The following is a 23,382-nucleotide window of genomic DNA, read 5'->3' on the forward strand; positions in this document are numbered from 1 at the left end:
TAAACCTAAGTCACCTAACACACAACTACAAAAATGTAACAATAAATAACAGTTACACTATTAACAAGTAACAACAAAATAAATGTTGAGTTGGTATGCCAACTAAACCAGCTTCAAACTTTAGCAGTTCTTTTGCAGAAAAATGACTCTATTTGCCTTCTCTGGCAAGATACTACTCTCCTGACTTATGGCATGTCCTGCACAGGAGAAAACTCTCTCAGACGGTGTCGACGTGCTTCCCCCAGACCCCCTTTGCACGTAATCGCTTCGAAACATTTGTTGCATTTTGCGATATCGGAATCATTGGCTGTGCAATACAGCCACGCTTTCAACCACTTCGCTTTAGGCATTTTAAATGCACTAAAAGCTAGCTAGCTAACAATAGACTATCAGAGCAAGTGTAATATGTTTACTAGCAATCACATGCAGTGAATGGTTAATATGCTTTTACGTCCATTTTTGGTGAGCCAAGAGGGAAAATATGGCATTTTAAAACTAGCCTACATTTACGGTAGCTAGCTAACGGTAGACTACAGAGAACGTGGGATATGTTTACGTCCGTTTCGGAGCGACAGAGGGAAAATATTTCAGTCGACACATTAAGTGGAACCGAAATGAGGAACCGAAATTTGCGTTCTAATCCGGTCCGATTCCTACCGGTTGCGTAGGAACCGGTTATAGTTCCATAGTGGAACCGGGTTTCGGTACCCAACCCTACTTAGAATCCTATTCAGTTTCACTGCCAGAGACCTGATTATGACAGATAAAGGTGTATTTAGGCTTATCTTTGATTAATGTTAGATTCCAGCATCTTTCTTTGATATTAACTATAACTCAAAAAATACAAAATAATTTCAGCCCTGAAAAATCTCTGCAAAATCCTCTCCGAGGCAACAACCTTCCACCAATCAGAGGGGTAGTGGTCGTTGAGACTTTTAACCGCCCTGAAAAAAATACATGTTTTTCCTCTTACCTGCAGTGCTATTTATCAATGGTGATAGTTTTGGTGTGAGTTGCCCAGTGTTGGAGATATCGGCTTCTCTCCAATTTAACAGAACTAGGTGGCACTCGGCTTGTTGAGCTCAAAGCGCCAAAAATACATTTGAAAAACTCTTTCCAGAAATCTTACTCACGATAATCCATAGACCTGGTTGTGGGCAGTTTTGTGTAGGAAGTATTTTCTTTCTACTGAAAGACACCCACCAACCGTATCACCGTGCAGAGTGAAGCATACGGTAGAAAGAAAATAGTTCCAACACGTGTTTGGATTATCTTGAGTGACCGGGTCATGATTTCTGGAAAGAGACATTGCTATACTGGAGAGAAGGCATACATCTCTATGGGCGATATCTCCAACACTGGGCAACTCACACCACAACTATGTAGACTGATAAATAGCACGACAGGTAGGAGGAAAAATATATATATTTTTTTAAAAGTTATCTATCAGGAATATGCGCTTGCACATATTTGATTGACCAATGCAGCGCCTTGCTGGATTACATCACTTTGTGTTGCGTCAAAAGTGGAGCCCGGTTCACCTTTGTTGGCGGACGCCCCTGTGTGTTTTCTGCCAGAACTCTCTGCCTGGCAGTGGCCTCATTTAAAAAGAATGTTATGTTTTTTTCACGCAGGGCTAAAGTCGGTCCAAACACAGACTCAAGAAGGCTTACGTGGAGTGGGGTTTCCGGGCACAACCTCACCTACTTCAAAGGTGCATAGAGACACTTGTAGTATACAGAACGTACTGTATGTGTAGCCTGATTATACGTAGCCCGAGGGGCGAAAAGTCTTAGAACTTAGTGCCCGAAAAGCTTATTGAATGCACGGTTGATTAAAGGTGACATAAATGGACTTCTCTCTTCTTAGACAACACACCGGAGGGATTTAAGTTAAGAGAAAATCATCATGAAACTGTGTTCCCCAGTGGAAATGACATCCTTGCCACTGAGACTTTGACTCTCTGTTTGAAGCAGGGCCACAACAAACAGTAAACGCTGCACACAAACATACAACAATGTGAATTCAAATTAAATAACATCAAAAAAAGCTTAAAGGGTCAACAGCAGCCAACCAACAGCGACAACAGAGATTGTCTGGTGGTTGTACAGTGTCGGCTCCTTTACAGTATGTTGTGATTCCAGAAGTGAAACATAAGCTTTATTTTCTCTCTGTCATTATTCTTCTTCAAACACCTTTTGGGATAGATGACAAATGTAAGGTCTGGTTCGAAGTAAGCAGCAGCTGAGGAGATGTGATAAATGACATGTTGAACTTGACACATGATGGTTAAGATGTCATAAACGCTCCCTCCCTAAAGGACCTCCCCTAACCCCCAAAACGTCCAGTTGTTGGACAAAGCAGGGGGAAATCATCGAGATAACTTTCTCATCACCTAATCCTCCCTAACCCCTAACCCTCCCTAACCTCTAATCCTAACCCCCTAACCCTCCCTAACCCCTAACCCTCCCTAACCTCTAATCCTAACCCCCTAACCTCTAATCCTAACCCCCTAACCCTCCCTAACCCCTAACCCTCCCTAACCTCTAATCCTAACCCCCTAACCTCTAACCCTAACCCCTTAACCCTCCCTAACCTCTAACCCTAACCCCCTAACCCTCCCTAACCTCTAACCCTAATTCCCTAACCTCTAACCCTAATCCCCTAACCCTAACCCCTAACCCTCCCTGACCCTAACCCCAAGGACCTACTAAAGTACTCAATATGCAGAATGGCTCCTTTCACAGTGTTATATTATTATTAAACATTAAATTACGGATATGTGTGAGAGTATGTTGTCAACGTGGAGCGCAGATTCAACTTTGTATACTACTGTAGTACTTTTTTTATGTAAAAAGTAACTATAAATGTCAAATCAATGCAGTGCAGTAAAATATTTCCCTCTGAAATGTAGTGTAGAAGTATAAAGTAGCTTTGAATGGAAAAACTCAAGTAGAACTTTGATGCCTGTACTTTCCACCTTTGTTGGAGGAAAAATAATAACCTTACCTTAAAAACCCCACAGAACAATAGTATTTTTGAGTAGAATAAGATGTAAAAACTCATGTTTGTTTACTGCCGAGGAGGCTGTGGCAGAAAAAAACACTGTTTCCTGTCCTGATTTTAAACCTTTTTAGGAGTGTGGATGGAAAGATAAGCAGTTTTCCTACTTTAAAATTGATCTTTTTGTTTAGTTAATGGTGGTTTTTCCAGGTTTCACACAACTGTTTAATACCTATGTGTCAAACTCGAGGCCCGTGGGTCAAATCCGGCCCCTCGCTAATTTTGATCCGGCCCCTATATCTGTATCAATTTAGATTCACAATACATTTTTGCCGGTCTAGTTTTTGTTGGTGCATTTTTCAACATTTTTCAGTGTTTCTGATATTTTTTTCTGTATTTCTGTTGCTTTTTTCCACGTTTTGACACAATTTTTAGAGACCAAACTGTAAGTGACAAGACTATATGAGACATGCAATAACACTGTCAAAGATATTTGACTTTTTCGATGACATAAAAGCAATAAACTATACATGTCTGGCCCTTGATGTGATTCTCATTTTCCAGTTTGGCCCTTAGTGAAACTGAGTTTGACACCCCTGGTTCAACACCTCAGTATAAACAACACATGGATAACAGCCTCAGACTTTAAGAGTCTCCCTCATTACTTCAGTCCTCTCTGCTCTTTCACCTGTTGCCTGCTCTTCAAAACACCTTGTGTGCTGTTTCTACTGCTCTGTTTTGTTCAGTGTTGTTCCAGTTTTTACACGAGAACAGAGTGATCCTAGAAGATAATGGTTAGGTGAGTTTAAACGTGTTTTACCGGTCCTGTGGATGGAGACGGGTGAGGTGTCGACGCTGATGGTCATGGCTCTCTCTTTCTGCTTGAAAAACTCCCGAGGGTTTCCTGACCGCTGAGCGATGATGGCCTTCGCCTCCTGGAAACACACACAGATAAAGATGGACCATACAGCAGTCTGGATTACACTGTTCACAGCTGCTTGGTGTTTAGCAAAAGGACAAAAGGTCCGTGAAATGATTTAATAAGCTTAATCCTGCAGGAAAGTGCAATTTCTTCACTGAGGACTACAGTAGAATCCTTCCTAAGAGTAAAGTTCCTCCCGAAAAATGACAGAGGCGCTTTTGATTCTACTTTTTTTAAAAAGGTATTCACCTCCACCTCAGTCTCTTTCTTATCCAGGTTCAGATCGTCGATGCTCAGCTCTGCTGCCTGCAGAGAAGAAGAATACAAATAAAGATGCAAAAGAAGAAAAAAAAAACCTAGCTGCAAAACAGTTTTTCGAGGATTCAAACCTAAAGCAGGGAAAAGGGGGGGGGGGATCCAGACTTTCTAGGAATGTTCCCTGTTAAAAGAAGCATCAAAACGTTTCTTTAGTGAGTACACTGTAAAATGCTTAGTTGTATCTACTTAAAATAATGAGTGAACAAGTTTCATTGATTATTTGGAGTTTTAACAACTCTTTCTGGATTGTGCTGCCAACCTAATTATAATAGTTGAGGGCAAGGGCGTAGGTTTTGTTTCAACATGAGGGGGACACATTGTTAACAAAAGAAAGGGGGTGGGGGGGCTCTGGGGGTCCTGCCCCAGAAGGTTTTGAGCGTCAAACACTTAATTTCCTGCATTCTGGTGAATTTCTATACAGCAATGCATGCCTTTTCTGCATCAATTTATGATGCAATAGCTTTAATTATTATTATTATTATATTCTTTAATTATTCTTCTGTATTGTTAAATCTTTTGCATATTCAAAACATCACACATGAGAAAGAGATGTGCGCTGCAAGGTTTAAATGGTATGGTCAACTATAGGGGTGTCTGAAATCGTTGGGAAATATATTTACAGGTCAGAAAGATATATGGTTTGAACCCCCTGAATGGTTACTATTACCTCTTTTGGGGTTGTCTTTCATAGAGGACAAATCTACCTATTCTTAATATTTTGGGGGGGCATATCCACTGCACCCCCCTGAAATCTATGCCTATGGTTGAGGGTACAAAAATAATTTGTCCCTCTAACTTATTCCCAAGTTTTATAACAACTAATAACAACTAGCAACTTGAAATTATAATAGTCGGAACAACGCAATGTTTCAAGTCCCTTGGACAAAAATATTTTTATGTTGACACAACATGACATTTGAAAACCTTTTTTACAGTGTATTATATCTCACCCATTAAGTAGATTGATATTTAGCTAATGCAAATAGTTGCGTATGAATCTAATTCTTTGGACAAACGAGAAACAAAAGTGGCGTTTTCAATAAGACACTCTGCTCTCTTATTGCAGCGCCACAAGAAGTTATGATTAGGATTCCGCGGGGTGTAATTATTTGGGGAAGCAGCCCTGTCATTAACAAACAACGCCTGAAGCCCCTTAAGCAAGGCAACCTAACCGCTGTGCCTGTATGAACTCACCTTGAGGACAGAGATTCAAATATAGCTGAAATATCACAGCTGGGCTACGATGCAGCAGGCAGCTGATCGCAAGATGAGAATAATAAACCACACACGCACACACAGACACAGACACACGCACACACCCCACTGAAGAATACTCTGTCACTGTCAGACTTTAATATTTTGTAAAGTGCACACAGCACATTAACACTCCCTTCAAAAACAAACCCTACTCTCAGATAAATTGATTAAATTTTTTGTGGCGCAGCGTGACAAAAACCAGAGGCGTGCGAACCGCGTCTTCATGTTTTTTTTTGGGAAGGCAAGTGATGCTTTGATGGGCTGAGGGAGCGGAAATGGGAACAAAAAGCCTTAACACTTCCAACACAAAGAAGGGAGTCTCCAGGAGTGAGGCTTTTCACATACTATGAATATAAGGATCTTTTTAATAATTTGAATGAAAGTGTTTTATAATATGAATGCAGATATGTGGTAAATCAGAAGTGTTTATTTGTACTGGTAAAGGTGGATGTATAAGATATGATGTCGCAATCTAACTCGAATAGTTCTGGACACTGAATGTTTCACCACAATGAATGATGAATAACCAGCGGAGTCATAATCGCAGATTTAAAAACAACAGAGACTTACAATGGTGGTCTGGCTCCGCAACCTCTCTTTGGCCTCTTCCTCTTCCTGCAACTTCTTCCTGTTCGCACACACATTAAACACACAGATTAGATAATAATATACACTCCTGAGACCTGCGTCAAACCGAAACCAGTGCCATGTTTTCCGATAACGATCAGTCTTGGAGGTTAACCCTCTGAGGTCTAAGGGCAATTTCACACATATTCTTAAATTTACCTTTTTAAAGGTCCCATGGCATGAAAATGTCACGTTATGAGGTTTTTTAACATTAATATGAGTTCCCCCAGCCTGTCTATGGTCCCTCAGTGGCTAGAAATGGTGATAGGTGTAAACCGAGCCCTGGGTCTCCTGCTCTGTCTTTGAGAAAATGAAAGCTCAGATGGGCCGATCTGGAATCTTCTCCTTATGAGGTCATAAGGAGCAAGTTTACCTCCCCTTTCTCTGCTTTGCCCGCCCAGAGAATTTGGCCCACCCATGAGAGAGAGACATCATAGCTTTCAAACGAGCAAAGTGGCAGTTGGTCAAGGCCACACCCCCACCCTCCACCTTGCCCCCCCCCCCTCTCCCCCCCTCAATAGCTACAGACACAGAAATGGCACATCCTAAGGAACGCTCATTGTGGGACTGGCTCTAGTGGCTGTAATTCTGCACCAAGGCTGAATTTTGGGAAAGAGACTTCAGATACAGTATTAGGGGACCACTAAGGCCTATATAAAAGAGACTTCAGATACAGTATTAGGGGACCACTAAGGTCTATATAAAAGAGACTTCAGATACAGTATTAGGGGACCACTAAGGCCTATATAAAAGAGACTTCAGATACAGTATTAGGGGACCACTAAGGTCTATATAAAAGATACTTTAGATACAGTATTAGGGGACCACTAAGGTCTATATAAAAGAGACTTCAGATACAGTATTAGGGGACCACTAAGATCTATATAAAAGAGAATTCAGATACAGTATTAGGGGACCACTAAGGTCTATATAAAAGAGACTTCAGATACAGTATTAGGGGACCACTAAGGTCTATATAAAAGAGAATTCAGATACAGTATTAGGGGACCACTAAGGTCTATATAAAAGAGACTTCAGATACAGTATTAGGGGACCACTAAGGTCTATATAAAAGAGACTTCAGATACAGTATTAGGGGACCACTAAGGTCTATATAAAAGAGACTTCAGATACAGTATTAGGGGACCACTAAGGCCTATATAAAAGAGACTTCAGATACAGTATTAGGGGACCACTAAGACTTATATAAAAGCATCCAAAGCATGCACCATGGATTATATTAAGGTATTTTTTTTTTTTTTTTTACAATTTAAAAAATAAAAAAAAAATAAAAGCGAGACATTTTGTCATCATCCGGCGGAATTTCCTGCCGCATCGGAGCAATCCCGGAAGTGGAAGGTCAAGGATATGGACTACATCAGTGTTCATGATAAAAGTATTAGACCTGCAAATGAACTAAAAAAGAAAAAGATATTTTCCTGCAGTTCCTGGGGACTCTCTCAGCCACGTTATGAGGGTAATGATGATTTTAGGAAACACCTCTTAAGCTTTAGAAGGTTGGTGAGATCAATTTCATGATCATCTTAATCTTCAAATGATTTAGGAAAACAAGGTCAGTCAGCGTCCTTATTTACTAAAACTGAGTTTTCATTTCAATCATTTAATAGCCCATTAAAAAAAAAACATTACCAGAGCAAGATATATAATAATATGCAAGGGAGTCCATTAAGAGTCTAGTTAATGAAAAACTATAATATAAACTTAACAATTTCAAATACCAGTAATTAGTTTCAAAACATAATTTTCCCATTAAAAAAAACAAACTCTCTCGTGCTCTCTTGTGGCTCGTGCTCGAGTATGTAAGACTCCTGCAGGATTCACTCATTCATATGCAAATTCTGAAAAACAATCATGTGTATAATGGAGACTTAGTGCTACCATTTGCGGTTTTGCAAATGTATGAAGAAGGGCCCCCTTTTTTGTAGAAGAATCCTTCGCAGTGTTCGTTGAGCGTGGGTGTATCCGTTCCTCACCTGTGCTCCTCGATCTGCCTCTCCCTCTCGCGGTACCGCTGCTCCCGGCTCTCCTGCTCTTTCCTCTCCAGCTCCATACGCTCCTCCTCGAAGCGCTGCCGCTCCTCTGCTGCCTTCTTCTTCTCCTCCTCCTTCCTCACCTCCTCCTCGCGCTGCACAGCAAGCGCAGAGAAAAAGAACAAGACATGAGCAGAAATGCACACGGGCTGCAACTAAATAACTTTAGAGTTCCTCAGAGTCCGAAGTGATGATCTGCAAGATGCAGAATGCGTTGGAATTAAACAGTTTCTTGTCCCTTTCCTTGTCTCACTCTGCTATCTTTCCTTCCCTCCAGCTTTTCCTCCACTTTCCTTCCTTTAACCCCACTCACTTCTTCCTTCTTTCCTCTTCCACACCTACCTTGGCCTGCTCCCAAAACTCCTCTCTATTGATTTTCTTCATCTCCACCTCTGCATTGGTCTTCTCGTACACCGTGCCCTGCATCAGGGGAGAGAGACAGACGAAGATTAGTCACTACATAGTCTCGCATTGCCAGACCTTCCTCCACAGCGCCGCGGAGGAGGGTCTGGCTAGTCCACACAGCATTCTGGGATGGGAGAAAGATGTGCTCTGGTTTATTCTTTTAACCAATCACAATTGTCTTGGGCGGTGCTAAGTGCCGGACGGAGCCACGGTGCCTCTGCAAAATAGTCTCAGGAAGGAACTTGTTTTGGTGGAAAATGTGTACGTTCAAAAGTAGTTTTAGTCGTGTAGCAGAAAACTCCGATTGGACAGATAGTCTAGCTAGCTGTCTGGATTTACCCTGCAGAGATCTGAGGAGCAGTTAACCATAGTCCTCACAAATCCACCGGAGGTTAGAACGCCAACACACAGAAAGAGGAAGGTAACGGACATCCGGCGGCACTGGAGCAATCCCGGAAATGAAACGTTGTGGCTATAGATTAAAGGCTTGCTAAGGTGACGCTGATGTCCGCCCGCAGTACTTTCACATTGACACAAGGGGGAGCACTGACTTTGTTCTGCAGCAGCCACACGGATGAGGCAGTTTGTTAATCGGCCTGCCTTGTGAGCGCAGGCATCGGCCGATGCGATTATCTCAAACAGGCATTAATCAGCCCGAATCATCGGTCTATCACTAAACGTAATGAACATTAAAAAACACTAATGGCAAGTCCGACTCTGTTACTTTTTTGTGACTTTTTATTCTGACTCATGAACTCGAAGTAAATAAAAATGTGCTAAGGGAGACAAGGGTGTAACTTTGTTGTTTTGTTAGTGTTGGTGTGTGTGTGTGTGTGTGTGTGTGTGTGTGTGTGTGTGTGTGTGTGTGTGTGTGAGAGTGTGTGTGTGTGTGTGTGTGTGTGTGAGTTGATCACAGTGGAGCCGGACTTGATAAGGTTAAATTCTTCCAGAGAGAATAGTAAACTATGTACAGTATAAGCAAAAGAAAGTCTTACTTTCTTTATTGTTAGAAATAAGGGCTGTTACTCATAAAAAGTGAGGTTAAGTGGCTACATTGGGCGTTTTAAGTTGTGTTTGCTTCTTGGCTTTTTTAAAGTAAAATGCACACTGTAATATTGCTCAAAGTGAACCCACCAAAATCAAGTTGAGTTAATTAATACTACTGATATTACTTTTGATAGATAAACTTCTGTTTCTTAGTAAAGGTAACTCACTTGTACATGATACAACACAATTAAAACAAGTACAGGTTACTTGTTGCCACCTATAATTTAAGTTGGATTACCTTCATTTTCTTAATAAACCTAATCACACATGAACTACAGACTGGTCTAAAAAGAGATTATTTCTCTCTCCTCGTACCACGTCTCTGTGCTCTTCCTCTCTGGTTTTCAGGCGGCTCAGGACCGGACTAGCCACCACCGCCGTCCCGTTGGTCAGCCGCTGCCCAATGGCTGACGGGTCGATGTCGTCCAGACTGCTGGCGTTCACGGTGACCTCCACCCCCTGCAGAGAGAGAGATTGGATTTGATTTAGGATTATCGTTTTGACTCCTCTACTTATTATCTTCTTATTAGTAATATTGCTGTTTTTGTAAATCACACACACACACACACACACACACACACACACACACACACACACACACACACACACACACGCACAACTTCTGTTATGTTTAGTTATTCTTTCCAAGTTAAGTTTTTGCTAGTGTTTTCAAAAAAAGATGTACAATCTGCAGTTACATTACAGTTACAAAAGTGCGCCATTTTTCAGAATTGTTAAGTATTACAGTTCACAGCCTACATGTTTTTTTTTCACCCTCATTCCTTTTCATACCGATATATGTAAACTAATATCAGTATTCATGCAGTGCTTTGGCAATACTGTATCTGATGGTCACGCCAATGAAGCCATTTCATCAATTAATCCACTCTAATATCATCTTGTCATTTTATTCAATGCAAGGGTCTTACTAGATTTTACCCCATTTTTTTTCTATTGCTCCCGATGCTGCGCCATCGGTGTGTGAATGTTTACCTGGAAGTAGCTTTGGATTAAAAGCGTCAGCTAAATGTGGTGTAATGATGTAATATACAGCAATATAGTAGTAGTCGATACTTTTGTGGGTGTGGGTGTATTATCCCAAAAGGGATGTGTGGGAGAGAGAACTGCCACTTACAATAATGACACTTCAAAAACACACACACACACACACACACACACACACACACACACACACACACACACACACACACACACACACACACACACACACAGACACACACACACACTTGATCCTCCTACAGAGTCAATGTGCTGTAGCTTCTTTTTCCACAGTTGATTGCAAACACGACACTGAATCAGACGACTAAACAAACAATCACTTCACATCCGCTGCGCTGGCTCATATATAGTTTTCTCTTTTTTCTCTCTTTCTGGAGTCAAAAATGTAAGTGTGGGTTGGATACTTACGACACCGTTGCCTTCATAATATCACACATGATGAAAGATTTCAACTTTGAGAAGTTAAACGTTATGACCGTAAACCTCAGTTAAACCAGGTGTTCTGCAGGTTTAAGGACACTGCAGAAGCGATGACATCTAGTGGTGTTCAGGAGCAGCAGATGGGTTCAGACCATTTAAAAGTTTAAAGATGCTTTAAAAAGGACAACGCAACGCAGGTTAAGCCTGTCTTTAAAACTTAAACTGCAGCTAAGCTGATGACGGCGTTAACAGCCCCACATTTCTTACTGTTCTAACGGTTGTACTAATGTTGATATACATATTTATTTCCAGAGTCAATGTGGTCCTCCGGAGCTACAGCAGAAGCTAATAAGGATCCAAATAAATAAACAAGAAAATAAAAGAAATGTTTAAACACATAAAAGCTCATTTGCATACTTGTTGTAAGATATTTTAATGAGGAATATGTTAAAGTACCGTGGTAGGTCTGACCTGTAAGAAGTCTGCGATGGTGGCCACGTGGCTGGCACAGGCACACTTCCTGGCGTCTGGCACATCTTCCCCCACCTGAAAGAGAGAGAGAGAGAGAGAGAGAGAGAGAGGAACAAAGAGGAGAGATGGTGACCTTAAAAAAAGATGCAAAAAAAGTTCAACATCACCAGTCATGGAGGGATTATGAGACCCCTGGCACAGACATGTAAGAGGTCCCCATCCTGTCTACATAGGAACAAACTCATTTTGCATCCCTTAGTTTAATCATTTGGAATCTTTTTGATCATTTTGCATCCCTTTGTAGTGATTTAGCATCTGTTTTAATAATTTTGCATCCCTTTGTAGTGATTTTGCATCTGATTTTAATCATTTTGCATCCCTTTGTAGTCATTTTGCCTCTATTTTTAGTTACTTTGCATCTATTTGTAGTCATTTTGTATCTTTCAGTCATTTTGCATCTCTTTATAGTCACTTTGCATCTATGTTTAATCATTTTGCATCTATGTTTAATCATTTTGCATCCCTTTTGTACTCATTTTGCATCCATTTTCAGTCATTTTGTGTGTCTTTGTAGTCATTTTGGGTTGTTTGTAGTAATTGTGTGTATGTTTGTGGACATTTAGCATCTCTTTGTAATACTTTTGTGTCGTTTTTCAGCACATTTTGTGAGTCAGAGCCCCTGACCCTATGGGCCCCTGGGCCTGGGCCCAGTGTGCCTGTTCAGTAATCCATCCATGTCACCAGTAACACTTAGCAGCAGATGTGTTCCTTTGCTGCTTTGTGTGAAGTTTTTTTTTTCCAGGACAGTTTTCCCCTTGTTCTGGTCTCATTAGGGCCTTTTGTTCAGCTGTGGTCATGTTCAGTTATTGAAATGTGTTCATATTATAACCGGCTGGATGTCATTCAGTAATCACAGCTCATTCAAACTAACACAATAAAAAGACAGTGAGCAGCAATTACAGAGAGAAAGAAACTTGGAAAATGGCCTCAACTCATCTGAATTCATGGCAATTTATCTCTCAATAACAACATTTAACCACTTCATCTATCTGTGCCTGCATGTCTGATTGAAAAAGGGAAAGCAAAAATAGAAGGTTTTTGCAGCATACATGTACTTAAGACTTTGTGGTACATTCCGGCACTTTTATATGTATTTTTGGCGTATTTCTGTACATTTTTCACAATTTCCGTCAATTTTCTGGCCCATTTCAGCCTGGTTTGGCCCGGTTTGCTACGGTCTGGTGCTCTTTGGGCTGTGAGTGTTGCTGTGTTACATTATAATGGACTCCTCTCACAGCAATTACCAGATCTCTCCATCTCTTTCTGTCCGTTTTTTCATTCCACCCGGTCACAAAATCCCATTTATATTCTGCTAATTTGCAACAGCGAATATGTTTTGAGAGAAGTGTAATGCCACCCAGATCGCGTTTTTAATTAACGTAATGATGAAACTTTAGTGAGCGCATCATTTATATGTAAAATATGTTAAAATCGCACCCACCTCCTGTAGAGAAAGAAATCGAATGGGCTAGGAAAATGTTTAATCAGTAAACAACATCCGCAAATGATTTTTTGAGACTTCAGATATATTAATTAACAATATTGTCATTACATTTCCTTTGAAACGTATTTTGCAAATTTGTAGGATACAGGGTTGGCATGCGGTACAAAAAAAGTTACAAACACAGATGGTGAACATAATCCAGACAGATATTATAGTTTCCCCTCAAAACGTTATTGGCAAAAAAAAAATGAGTAGTATATAAACTTGATTTCTAGGAGAACAGGTTGATTAATTGCACCACTCTCTTCCTATTTTCCCTTCTTCTCTCTACTCTACCTCTCTTTCTCAAACCCTCTCCCCCTCTCTCTCTCTCTCTCTGCACTCTCTCTTTATGCAGACACACTCGCTCAGGGCGCTCCGGCTGTTGTCAGGTTCCGAGAGTAAAACATTCATCTTTAGGCTCTCAGATGAACTCACACTGTGTTTTAAATGCTATTAACACACTCTGTTGGAGACTCTTGAGCTCCAACATCACAAATTATTCATTCCTTCCTGCTACATTTCCTTTTCATCATGAATTAATTGGTGGACAAATTTCTGCGTCTCTGCTACACTTGTGGTGACTCAGCAGCTCTACTTTTTTCCTCTCCGTTTGGCCTATAACTGGAAAGTTCAATCTCTGTAACTCTCATTACAGCATGAAAGTCCACATCTGCTCCCTTATTGAAAAAACATAATACAGCGTAAAGACTGATTGAAACTAGAGATGGTCCGATAGCATTTTTTGCTTCCCGATACCGATTCCCATACCTGAACGTATCGGCCGATGCTGACTACCAATCCGATATCAGTGTGTCATATATTTTATTATGTTTTAACAGCCATTTACTACTGTCCCTGTATGGATGTGATATTATTTCTTCTCTTTGTTGTACGGCCTGCCTCAAGTTAAACTCTTTGTGAAACATGAACAAACACAAACAATAAACTTTCTTTTATTATCCAGTGTGACAGTGAGTCATAACGGAAAAAGAACATAAATAAACTACTTTAAAGTAGATTTTCTCCAGGGCTAAATTACGTGGTATCGGATAGGTGCATAAACTCAGTACTTTCCAATACAGATACCAGCATTTTAGGCAGTATCAGAGGCTTTTCCGATATTAGTATCGGTATCGTAAACCACATAATACAGTGTAAAGATGCCTCCACACACAAATCCATTAAACTGTCAGGAACACCTGACAAACCTGAGCCGAATTATGAACAAGTCAGCGACTGTCCAACGCAAAATGTTGCTGCTCATTCTGCATTTTGTCGTCTGATCATTGGCAATTTTAGACCCTTTTTAGGGGGGCTGTCGCCAATGCCATGCACCTGTAACCCAGTCAAGGAAAAGGTTAACAGAAACGTAGTGTTGGCCAATCAGAGGAGGTTGTGCCAGACTCCCGCCTTTGGCTGAGACTCTATCTAATCTGTCAGAGGGAGATCAGGAGCGCGGTTGTGAAGTTTAACGTTGGTAGTCCCCAGAGAAGAAGTTGGTAATTTCATGACTAAAATTGCTGAATGTTAGAACATTGTGTCAAATTGGTCGTTATTACTGTGACTTACAAAGCGTCAGGTTTAGTTCCATCATAGTGTCAAGCACTGTCTCCGAGTCACATTCTAAAGGTCTGGTCCTAGAATCGCCCCTGCGTCTGATCAGAAGTCTTGGTGTGAACACGCTGCTTATTTGTGTCAGATGAGGTTGCTCACTTCTTTTTGATATGTAAATATCGATCGGATTTGCTAAAACTGACTTCAAAACTGCTGATTAAACACAGCAAGCAGCAATATGTTCGTTTTCTGCAAAAAAGGACAAAAAATGAAAGCTGCGAGCAGCGATGAACAGCGATGCCCTCGCACTCTGCGCATCCAGTCGATGCGGCCGTGTATTTCCGTGACCGTCGGAAACTGCACGCAAGAGTTAGACTTAATCAAACAATCTTCGTCCCATAAGGCTGACTTGCTGTTGCCAGACGGTGGTGCTATGGCTATAACTCATTATTGACTTATAGATGTCCTCAGGCCTGGTCTCTAACTAAGAATAATACATTTGGGGCAGATTACTACCTGTTTCAGTGTGTTATATGGTAATTTGACACCTAGCCACGCCCACACCGTTGGACGCAAGTGCAAAGGTTTTGAAAAATAATACTTTAAAAACTACACATGCCTTGAACATGTCCTCCCCCAGGGAAGTTTTGACCATCAACGACTTCATTTCCTCTATTCGGATACACTTTTATGCAACAATTTACGGTGGAAATCCCTTTATTTAGCCTATGTGAAGAAGAAATAGGCCGATGACAATTCAAAATATATCAAAAATATAATGGAAACTATGTTGTTGCGTGTCATTGGGCATTTTTAAGTGGGTTTATGGAAATCCTGGCGCTTTCTTAGTGGGTATACTAGGTATATACTAGATATACCTGTGTATCACGTAGACTACACCACTGGTTAGGACCCTAGTTGCATCAACTTAATTCCAATAGTATTATAAATAAATGTCAAATTACTAGTTTAGTTATATTGTCAAAAGCTGTTCTGTTTAATTTCCAGTCCATTTATTTTTCACCACGGTGTCTCATCCCTGCAGCTGCTGTGCTGCTAACAGCCGCATGCAAACACAGATCAGAGGATCACAGGTTATCATTTGTGCGTAAAATGTGTTACAAAGAGAGATTGCTGGGAGGGGTTGAAGTGGACACTTAACGTCGTCATGGTTGCATCGTTTTAATATTGATCAGACTCAGAGAGAAGTCCTCGTGAATCATCCGACCGAGACACATGCTGATTTATTCACCCAGGAGAAGGGGAAAAACCCTCCCATAAAAATGTGTCACAAATTAACCGCCGCACTCGTCTTTCGTTTCACCACGACGACAGTTGGCGTACAGCCAGTTTGACTTCACAAGTCAAAGTCAGTTTGCGGAGGCTGCAGCTCTGTGATTGGACGATGTAGGCAGAACCTGGAATCATTGACATGGTGTGTCCTGTGTTATAAGGTTATATTAAAAATGTGCCGTGACCCTTAATGACTCTGATATTCTCCTTTAATGCCTTTGAGGACATTTCAGTGTGTGTGTGTGTGTGTGTGTGTGTGTGTGTGTGTGTGTGTGTGTGTGTGTGTGCTTGGGTGCGTGCAGCTGGGCATGTAAGAGGAGAAAGAGAGGAAGGAAGATGAGAGCTGAATAAAAGAGGAAAGAGCCAAGAAAAGAGGGAAGGAAGAAAGAGACACAGGGGGAAAGGAAAGGAAATAGATGGATGAAAGTGGGAAAAAAGAAGTCGATGAAAGAAGAAAAGGAGATGTCGGCGTGAAGAAAGTGTGTGTGTGCGTGTGTGTTGCCTGCATCATGCACCGCCCCTCCCCCCCTCTCCCCTCCCCCTCTCTGACCCGGCGACTCACCCAGTTGATGAGGATGTATCGTGGCAGAGCGGCAGTGGGCTCCTTCAGGCTGCAGAAGCCGTACATCACCCTGGCGCTGTCAAAGGTCAGCGTGATCTCTGCCAGACCGCCTCCTGCACCACAGAACAAGAGGATACAGTAACGTCCTCTACCAGGGAGAGGCTGCACCGGTTATTGACACACACACACACACACACACACACACGATTAACACATTCATCAACTTATGAAAGAAAGCAATCAGAGAGCACTCTGCCCAATCCTCTAAAATGTGCTGTTGTTTTGAACCTGCAACCTTTGAATCTGTACCTGGATCTGCACACGTAGTGAGAAACAACCATTAAAAATAACTAAATCCAGTCTGGGAACATTGGGCCTCACATTAGGGTGAATTGCGAAAAACATTTAAAATGAATCAGACTCAGAGTAATCACCGTTTAGGCCTAAATGTATTATGTTACTGTAGAATCACTTATTTGTGAAAAAACAATAGGATGTCTTATCCAGACTTTCAGGGATTGCTGGTCTTTTGTTGCGTTTTCAGGCTCAAGAAATCAAATCAAACGGAGTACATTTAGTCAAACACTGTACAATTCATAGACTATTTTTCCATGTTGGGCTCCTTTATATTCCTACTCCATTATATTAATTTGACAGCCATACTTAGTGGTTACTTTGCAGATTAAGATTTCACATTGAAAAACATCGGTTTATAAAATATAATGCGTTGTGACAGACAAAATGTCTTAGAGTAGGCTATATAAGGGTCTTTAGACCACATATAACATTAAAATGCTCCTTCCATGTTTAGATTGTAATAATAATAGTAATGGCAAGAAGAAGGAAATAAGATGAATGAGGACAGAAACGTCAACATAAATATTCCCAAAGAAGTCCCATTCACTTTGTGTTACTTAACCATCAACGGACATGTTGCAGTTTAATGTGAATTATAAGTAACGTTAGGCTAAGTAGGCTACAGAGTTTATGTTGCTATGGACGCAGTTTTCCAACCGCAGAGACGGAACGGACTATTTTTTTTAGCGGAAGCAATAAAATCCTTTTAAAATCAATCTTTTGTGTCAAATTATTGATTTATTTGGTAAGCAGCCATGTAATAAGCCTTCAGGTGTGGGTTGTATTCGCTATATGACCGTCTCGCTCTACATTATCCCATACGTAACTGTTACTTTTGATACTTAAAATACAATTTTCATTTAATACTTCTGATCTTTTACTTAAGTAGTATTTTGAATGCAAAACCTTTACTTGTAATGGATTTTTTTTCTACATATTTGTGTTGCTACTTTTACTTTTTACTTTATTCTGAATTCTTCCGATCAGCAGCATCGTGTTCCAGACAGCTAGTTTTTTTTATGCTTCAGGAGACATTTACATTGCTACGTTTTGGTTTAAAAATGAATATCTTTTGCTACGTTTACACTTCGCGTTTACACTTCGCGTTCACACCGCTCCAGTGTTTCAGAGCCCCTAAACCGGAGAAATTTAAAACACTTCTGACCCGTTTTGGTTTGGAATCTGTGGGGTTGTGTTGCAGTCTCAACGGCTGCAAACGGAGACCTTTGGCAACACCAACACTAAGGGCCCTATATCTTGCACCCGGCGCAGCGTAAAGTCCAACACAAGTGTCTTTGCTAGGTTAAGACCAACGCAGTTGTCAGTTTCCCGTCCAGCACCCATGTCATTTAAATAGCAAATGCACCTGCGCCCATCTGAGCACCCATGGGCGTGCAGGTCTTACAGGGAGGTGTCTTGAGGTGCTTTCTTGGCATTTTGCTATCTTGAGACAGCGGGAAGTGGTCGCGCTATTGACCAACAAAAACCTGTTCTAAAGTCAATAGCGCAGCATTTCATTCATTGTTATTTTAACAGCAAATCAGTAAAATGCGCCTAGGCTTATGCAAAGTGCACTATGCTTGTTACACATACAGGAGCAGCACAGAAACATGCAAAAGATGACAAATAAAAATATTACGGTGCAAATCCTCCATAATAATAGCAATGCTCCAAGGTCCAAACGCGCCTGGCTTTTAAAGGGAATGCGAGATGACCCTCTGATTGGTTTATTGCATGTTACGCCCAAAACACACCTATGAATTAATGAAAACACTAAGTACAATCCTTTTGCGCATAAGCCCAATGCCCTATGCCCTAAATGCACCTGCACCAGGCGCTTCACGCCGTGCGCTTAGATCGATAAAATAGGGCTCTAAGGCTGCGTTCAGACAGGCCGCGTCGGCCGCCAGACCTTCATGGGGGCAGTGTGTTTAGGCTGCGGCGGGGGTTGCCACAGGGGGGACACAAAGAAACCGCAGCGGGCCTGCGGCTTAAAGTTGAGACCGACTCAACTTTTAGAGAAATGCGACCCCACGTCACGCTGCGATGGCCGATCCTGTAACCGGAGATCAGACTTGTCGGTGTTTTGAGCTCTGGTTTGAGGCGGTGTGAGAGTACCGTACAGTAAACAGGAAACATCACTGCCTCTATCGCTGCCACAAGAATGTTTTAAAACACTCTGAGGGTAAAAAAACCAAACACAAGCACTGAACTGCCCGAGAGTTTGTGTAATGGCTGAATGTTTCCTGCAGCGACAAAGCACTCGCTATGTCTCACTCGTTTCTTTTCGTTCTCTCTCTCCCCCCCTGTGAAATAAGATGCCTTCAAGTGCGCTCGGAAACATCGAAATCTGACGGAAAACAGTAATTGTGAAATATAAAGTTTACTTGTTCCTTGTTGTGGGTTTAAAGGACACAACAGGACGTTACACAAATGGGCCGTTTCATTGCCCCCCCCCCGCTCCACCGCACCACCCTGCGGAAAATCTCCGGATCACTTTGCTTGGTGTGAATGCCCACTAACGCCAACGTTTCGCCTGATTGGGTCATGACGCCTCGTTCTCTGAGACTAAGCTACTAACATTACCATGGCAACTACCAGCAACAGGCGGAGTATACATGCTGCCTCCTGTTTACCCCGGCACGCGCATGCCCGGTATACGAGAATGTTGAGATATTTTGGTTTGGGCGTGTGAGTTTTATTAGTTCTTCTACTGGAGCTAAAAACACTGGCGTTCATGGAGATTGCTTTTGTACGGTGGCCAAGATGGTTCAACACAAATACAAAAGCCACAACACAAATGTTGTAGCTTTTGCGTTTGTGTTGTAGCTTTTGCGTTTGTGTTGAACCGTCTCGGCCACCGTACTTTTGGCTCAAAAACCCGCTTAAAAACCAAAACGTAGCAATGTAAATGTAGCCTCAAATTATGATCCTGTTCTCCATATCTCAAAGATATTCATACACATGTATGAACGCCACACAGACATGTGGTCTACTGGTTCTGCTGTGAGGCGCCAGATAGATTTCTCTGAGGCTTACAGCGCAGATGAACAAACTGTGCATCCTCTGAAATATTCACGTCTCTCTGAGGAAAAGCATGCCGCCATGAAGGAAACTAAAACCGCTGCTGGCAGAAGTGGCTCTTTATCACGCAGCTCTGCAGCATTAGTGATGCAGACGCTCGCAGTTTATTCCTCTCTTGTGATCAGCGCTTTTGTATTCAGGACTTCTGTGTCGATGATTACATTAGACTCACAGAATAAGCTGTGGTTCTCATTAAAAGAGTGCATCAAAGTAAAACCACGAGACACGTCCAGTGTCAGTTTGTCTCTCAGTACTTTCCGTGTGCGCCTCTCCGTGAGGTTGGTTAATAGGACCTGGTATCGCAAATTATTTCCCGAATCGATTTGATTTCGATTCACAAGGTCCAGACTCGATTACAATTCCGAATCGACTCAGTATCAATTAGGTTAGAGAAATTTCAGTTGCAATACCAATATTGCTTAGATATAAAAGAGATTTGCAGAAAATGTCTGTGGTGGGTTATACATCCACGGTGAAAATATATATATTTAAAGCAAGGGCGTAACTTTGGGTTCTATATTGGGGGGGGGGGCTCCTGGTGGTCGTTCCATCAAGACATTTTGAGCATCAAACACTTGCACAATTTCCTGCATTCTGGCGAATTTTCCAGCAACAATTTGTGCCTTTTCTGCATGCTCTTTTTTATGTATATATTATTATTATTATTAATTCAGTCAATCAATATCCTGTATTGTTCAAAACTTTCTGCTGATTGAAAATGTTACACGTGTTTCAAGATGTTTTTTTATAGGAATTATGCACATCTGAACAACAAATATCTGCTTGACACAGCATTTAAAACAGTTTGACTTCATTACCCCGGCCAGTTTTGATTATTGTAATTGTAAATTACGCCTATGATTAAAAGACTGATTTCTGGATATTATTAATCGATATCAGATCACTCAAACAAAGATTGATTTTACTTGGAGAGTTGATCATTTTAACGCAGCCCTATTGGTCAATGTCCGGTTCTTTGATAAAACATCACCCGTAGAAAAAAAAACAGTGGACACAAACACCTGAAGGAGAGAAATCAACTGGGATGTCCAAGTCAGGCCTCCCAGTTATTTGCTCCGCTAACGGCGAGCCAGTGATGGAGTAATCAAGTCCTGGACTCAGATTTGAGTCTGACTCGAGTCGCTATTCTCTGGACTCGTGACTCGACTTGGATTCGTGCATTCATGAAATAAGGCTCGGAAGTTGGATGAAGTTTCTCACTACTTTTATGCGTAATAGGCAGTGATGGAGTCCTGGACTCGGACTCGAGTCCAACTAAGGAGATAACATAGGCACAGGCTAATTATTGCTAACTAAACTGGCTGCGAGCTTCTCCTGTACTATACGGTAATTCCTCTACTGTGTGACAGTAAGTCGAGTGGTTATGACAATCGTTAGCCTATCTTTACAAAAACGTCTGCTACGGAGCCATATCGTGGGATACAAGGTAATGGAGCCTTTTATACATTGTCGTGTTTCTTTAGAAATAAACAATGGACAAATAGAGTCTTTAAACACTTCAGATGTAAAGTTATTCGCTGTCAAAGTGACGTCAAAATGAATGGCAGTCAATGGAATACTAACAGGAGGTGGTGGCTTGTTAGCATCAAAATGGCGCCATAGGAGCTACGCGTTGTGGAGAGAGACTTACCCCCTTGAATTACACAAAAGTCCTTCCTTCCTGCTGCTGTCAGACTTTACAATCAACACTGATCCACATAGACTGTAAATAAAAACTGAGAACTCACTCATGTACTATATAGATAATGTTTACATAACCGTGCAATATCATTATAATTTTTTTCTCCATGCATTAATGTGTGTTCAACCTTTCAGTCTGTTTAATTATTATATTTTTCTTTGCTTTTTCTTTGTTCTATTTACTGTTTTTTTTACGTATGGTACCTATAATTATATTTTGCAGTTTTTTTTGCTGATGCCTCTTGATTTTGCTGCTGTAACACTGCACTTTTCCCCGCTGTGGGACTGATAAAGGATTATCTTATCCCTCCATTTGTTAAATTTATGTGTCCTTACTTACAATATCTTGCTTACATTTCTGCACTGTAACTGCTTAGATAAATATCTTTATTTGATTTCCTTCCACTGTGTGTGCTCCAGAGTATAAACGCCCAGCCAGGCTTTCTAAAACATAGAGAAAATGTGAGTCTGAGTCACAACATTAAGTATAATAACTGTGTCATATGATAAACAAGTGACTTTGACAGTCCTTCCAGTGAGGTTTTGTCCACATGGTTATTTGCTAATTCACGCATACCATGATGCAATGATTTTATTAAAGGAAGAAAGTAGGAAGACCCTTTTCTACTGTCTGTGTGTGCATCACATACGGAGGAGTCTCATTAAACGCTAATGATCATGCTGCGCGTCATTAACCCTAATAATAATGAATCCAGCTCTCTGATGGCTCAGTAACAATCAGGAGACAGACAACGTGATCATTCCCCCCCGCCCCGAAGCAACAGCAGAACCTGCAGAGCTCATCAGAGTTACAACCACACAAACACACGCAGACACACACACGCACGCACGCACGCAAGTGCGCGCACACACACACCCACACAGACACACACAAAGGCACGCACATGCACACACATGCACACAGACACACACGCACACCCACGCGCACCCACCCACCCACTCACGCACGCACGCACACACACAAGCAGACACACACAAACACCCATTCACACACACACACACACACACACGCAGACACACACACACGCACACGCACACACACAGTGCTGATGTGCATGAAAAGAATGAGAACAGCAAGAGGGAAAATATTCAATTAATGGACTGGATTGATGACACAAAAAAAAACAGCAGAAACTTACCTCCTGATGATGCCAGTGTCAAATCATTGCTGTCATCCTCATATGTGTACAAGGCCCTGTTAGAGAGAGAGAGAGAGAGAGAGGGAAGAGAGAGGGATAGTGCATCAAGTTTCAGCTTCATGAAGGCTGCTTGTGCTTATAAAGCAGGGCTGTGCAATGACTAGAATTTTGATCGCGATTTTGATTTCAGCTCCTAACGATCACAAAATCACTGTACTGTAATTGGGAAAAACGACTGCTTGGCGCATTACGTTTTTTTAAACTCTTATTTTGTCTCGTGTTCTGAAGGGGAATTCAAAAAAACGTTCAAACAGGAAAAATATTACGGGAAATTTCACAGTTTGAGGTGTTTTCACTGTTGATTTGTTTCACTGTATCTTCCCAAAACTCAATGAGTAATCGTGTTCAATATTCATGATTTCAATATCGACCAAACTAATTGTGATTTTTTTCCATAATCCAGCAGCCCTATTATAAAAAGCAGAAAAAAAACAGTTGTTTAAGCAGAGGTCAGGGTAACTGCAATATATTCTAGATTCATATCTTTCCATATAGATTTTTAATGGCCCAGAACAATTAGTAAA

The 23,382-nt window shown here is 41.3% G+C and overlaps 1 protein-coding gene across 5 annotated transcripts in view; it reads right to left on the reverse strand.

The window, feature by feature from the left end:
• Positions 1-23,382, reverse strand: part of dbn1 (drebrin 1) — a 156,094-nt gene that overhangs the window by 12,176 nt on the left and 120,536 nt on the right. For 4 of the 5 annotated variants that reach the window (XM_039777115.1, XM_039777113.1, XM_039777117.1 and 1 more), the window contains exons 2-10: positions 22,799-22,854; positions 16,497-16,609; positions 11,527-11,616; positions 9,946-10,089; positions 8,521-8,598; positions 8,122-8,273; positions 6,071-6,128; positions 4,175-4,231; positions 3,824-3,938 (exon numbers count right to left, since the gene is read on the reverse strand). In XM_039777115.1, the coding sequence (XP_039633049.1) occupies positions 3,824-3,938; positions 4,175-4,231; positions 6,071-6,128; positions 8,122-8,273; positions 8,521-8,598; positions 9,946-10,089; positions 11,527-11,616; positions 16,497-16,609; positions 22,799-22,854 (863 nt within the window). The remainder of the gene's footprint in view (positions 1-3,823; positions 3,939-4,174; positions 4,232-6,070; positions 6,129-8,121; positions 8,274-8,520; positions 8,599-9,945; positions 10,090-11,526; positions 11,617-16,496; positions 16,610-22,798; positions 22,855-23,382) is intronic. The other variant, XM_039777114.1, reaches the window with a different exon arrangement.

This window comes from Perca fluviatilis, chromosome 16, assembly GCF_010015445.1.
Source record: "Perca fluviatilis chromosome 16, GENO_Pfluv_1.0, whole genome shotgun sequence".
Classification (NCBI taxonomy): Eukaryota; Metazoa; Chordata; class Actinopteri; order Perciformes; family Percidae; genus Perca; species Perca fluviatilis.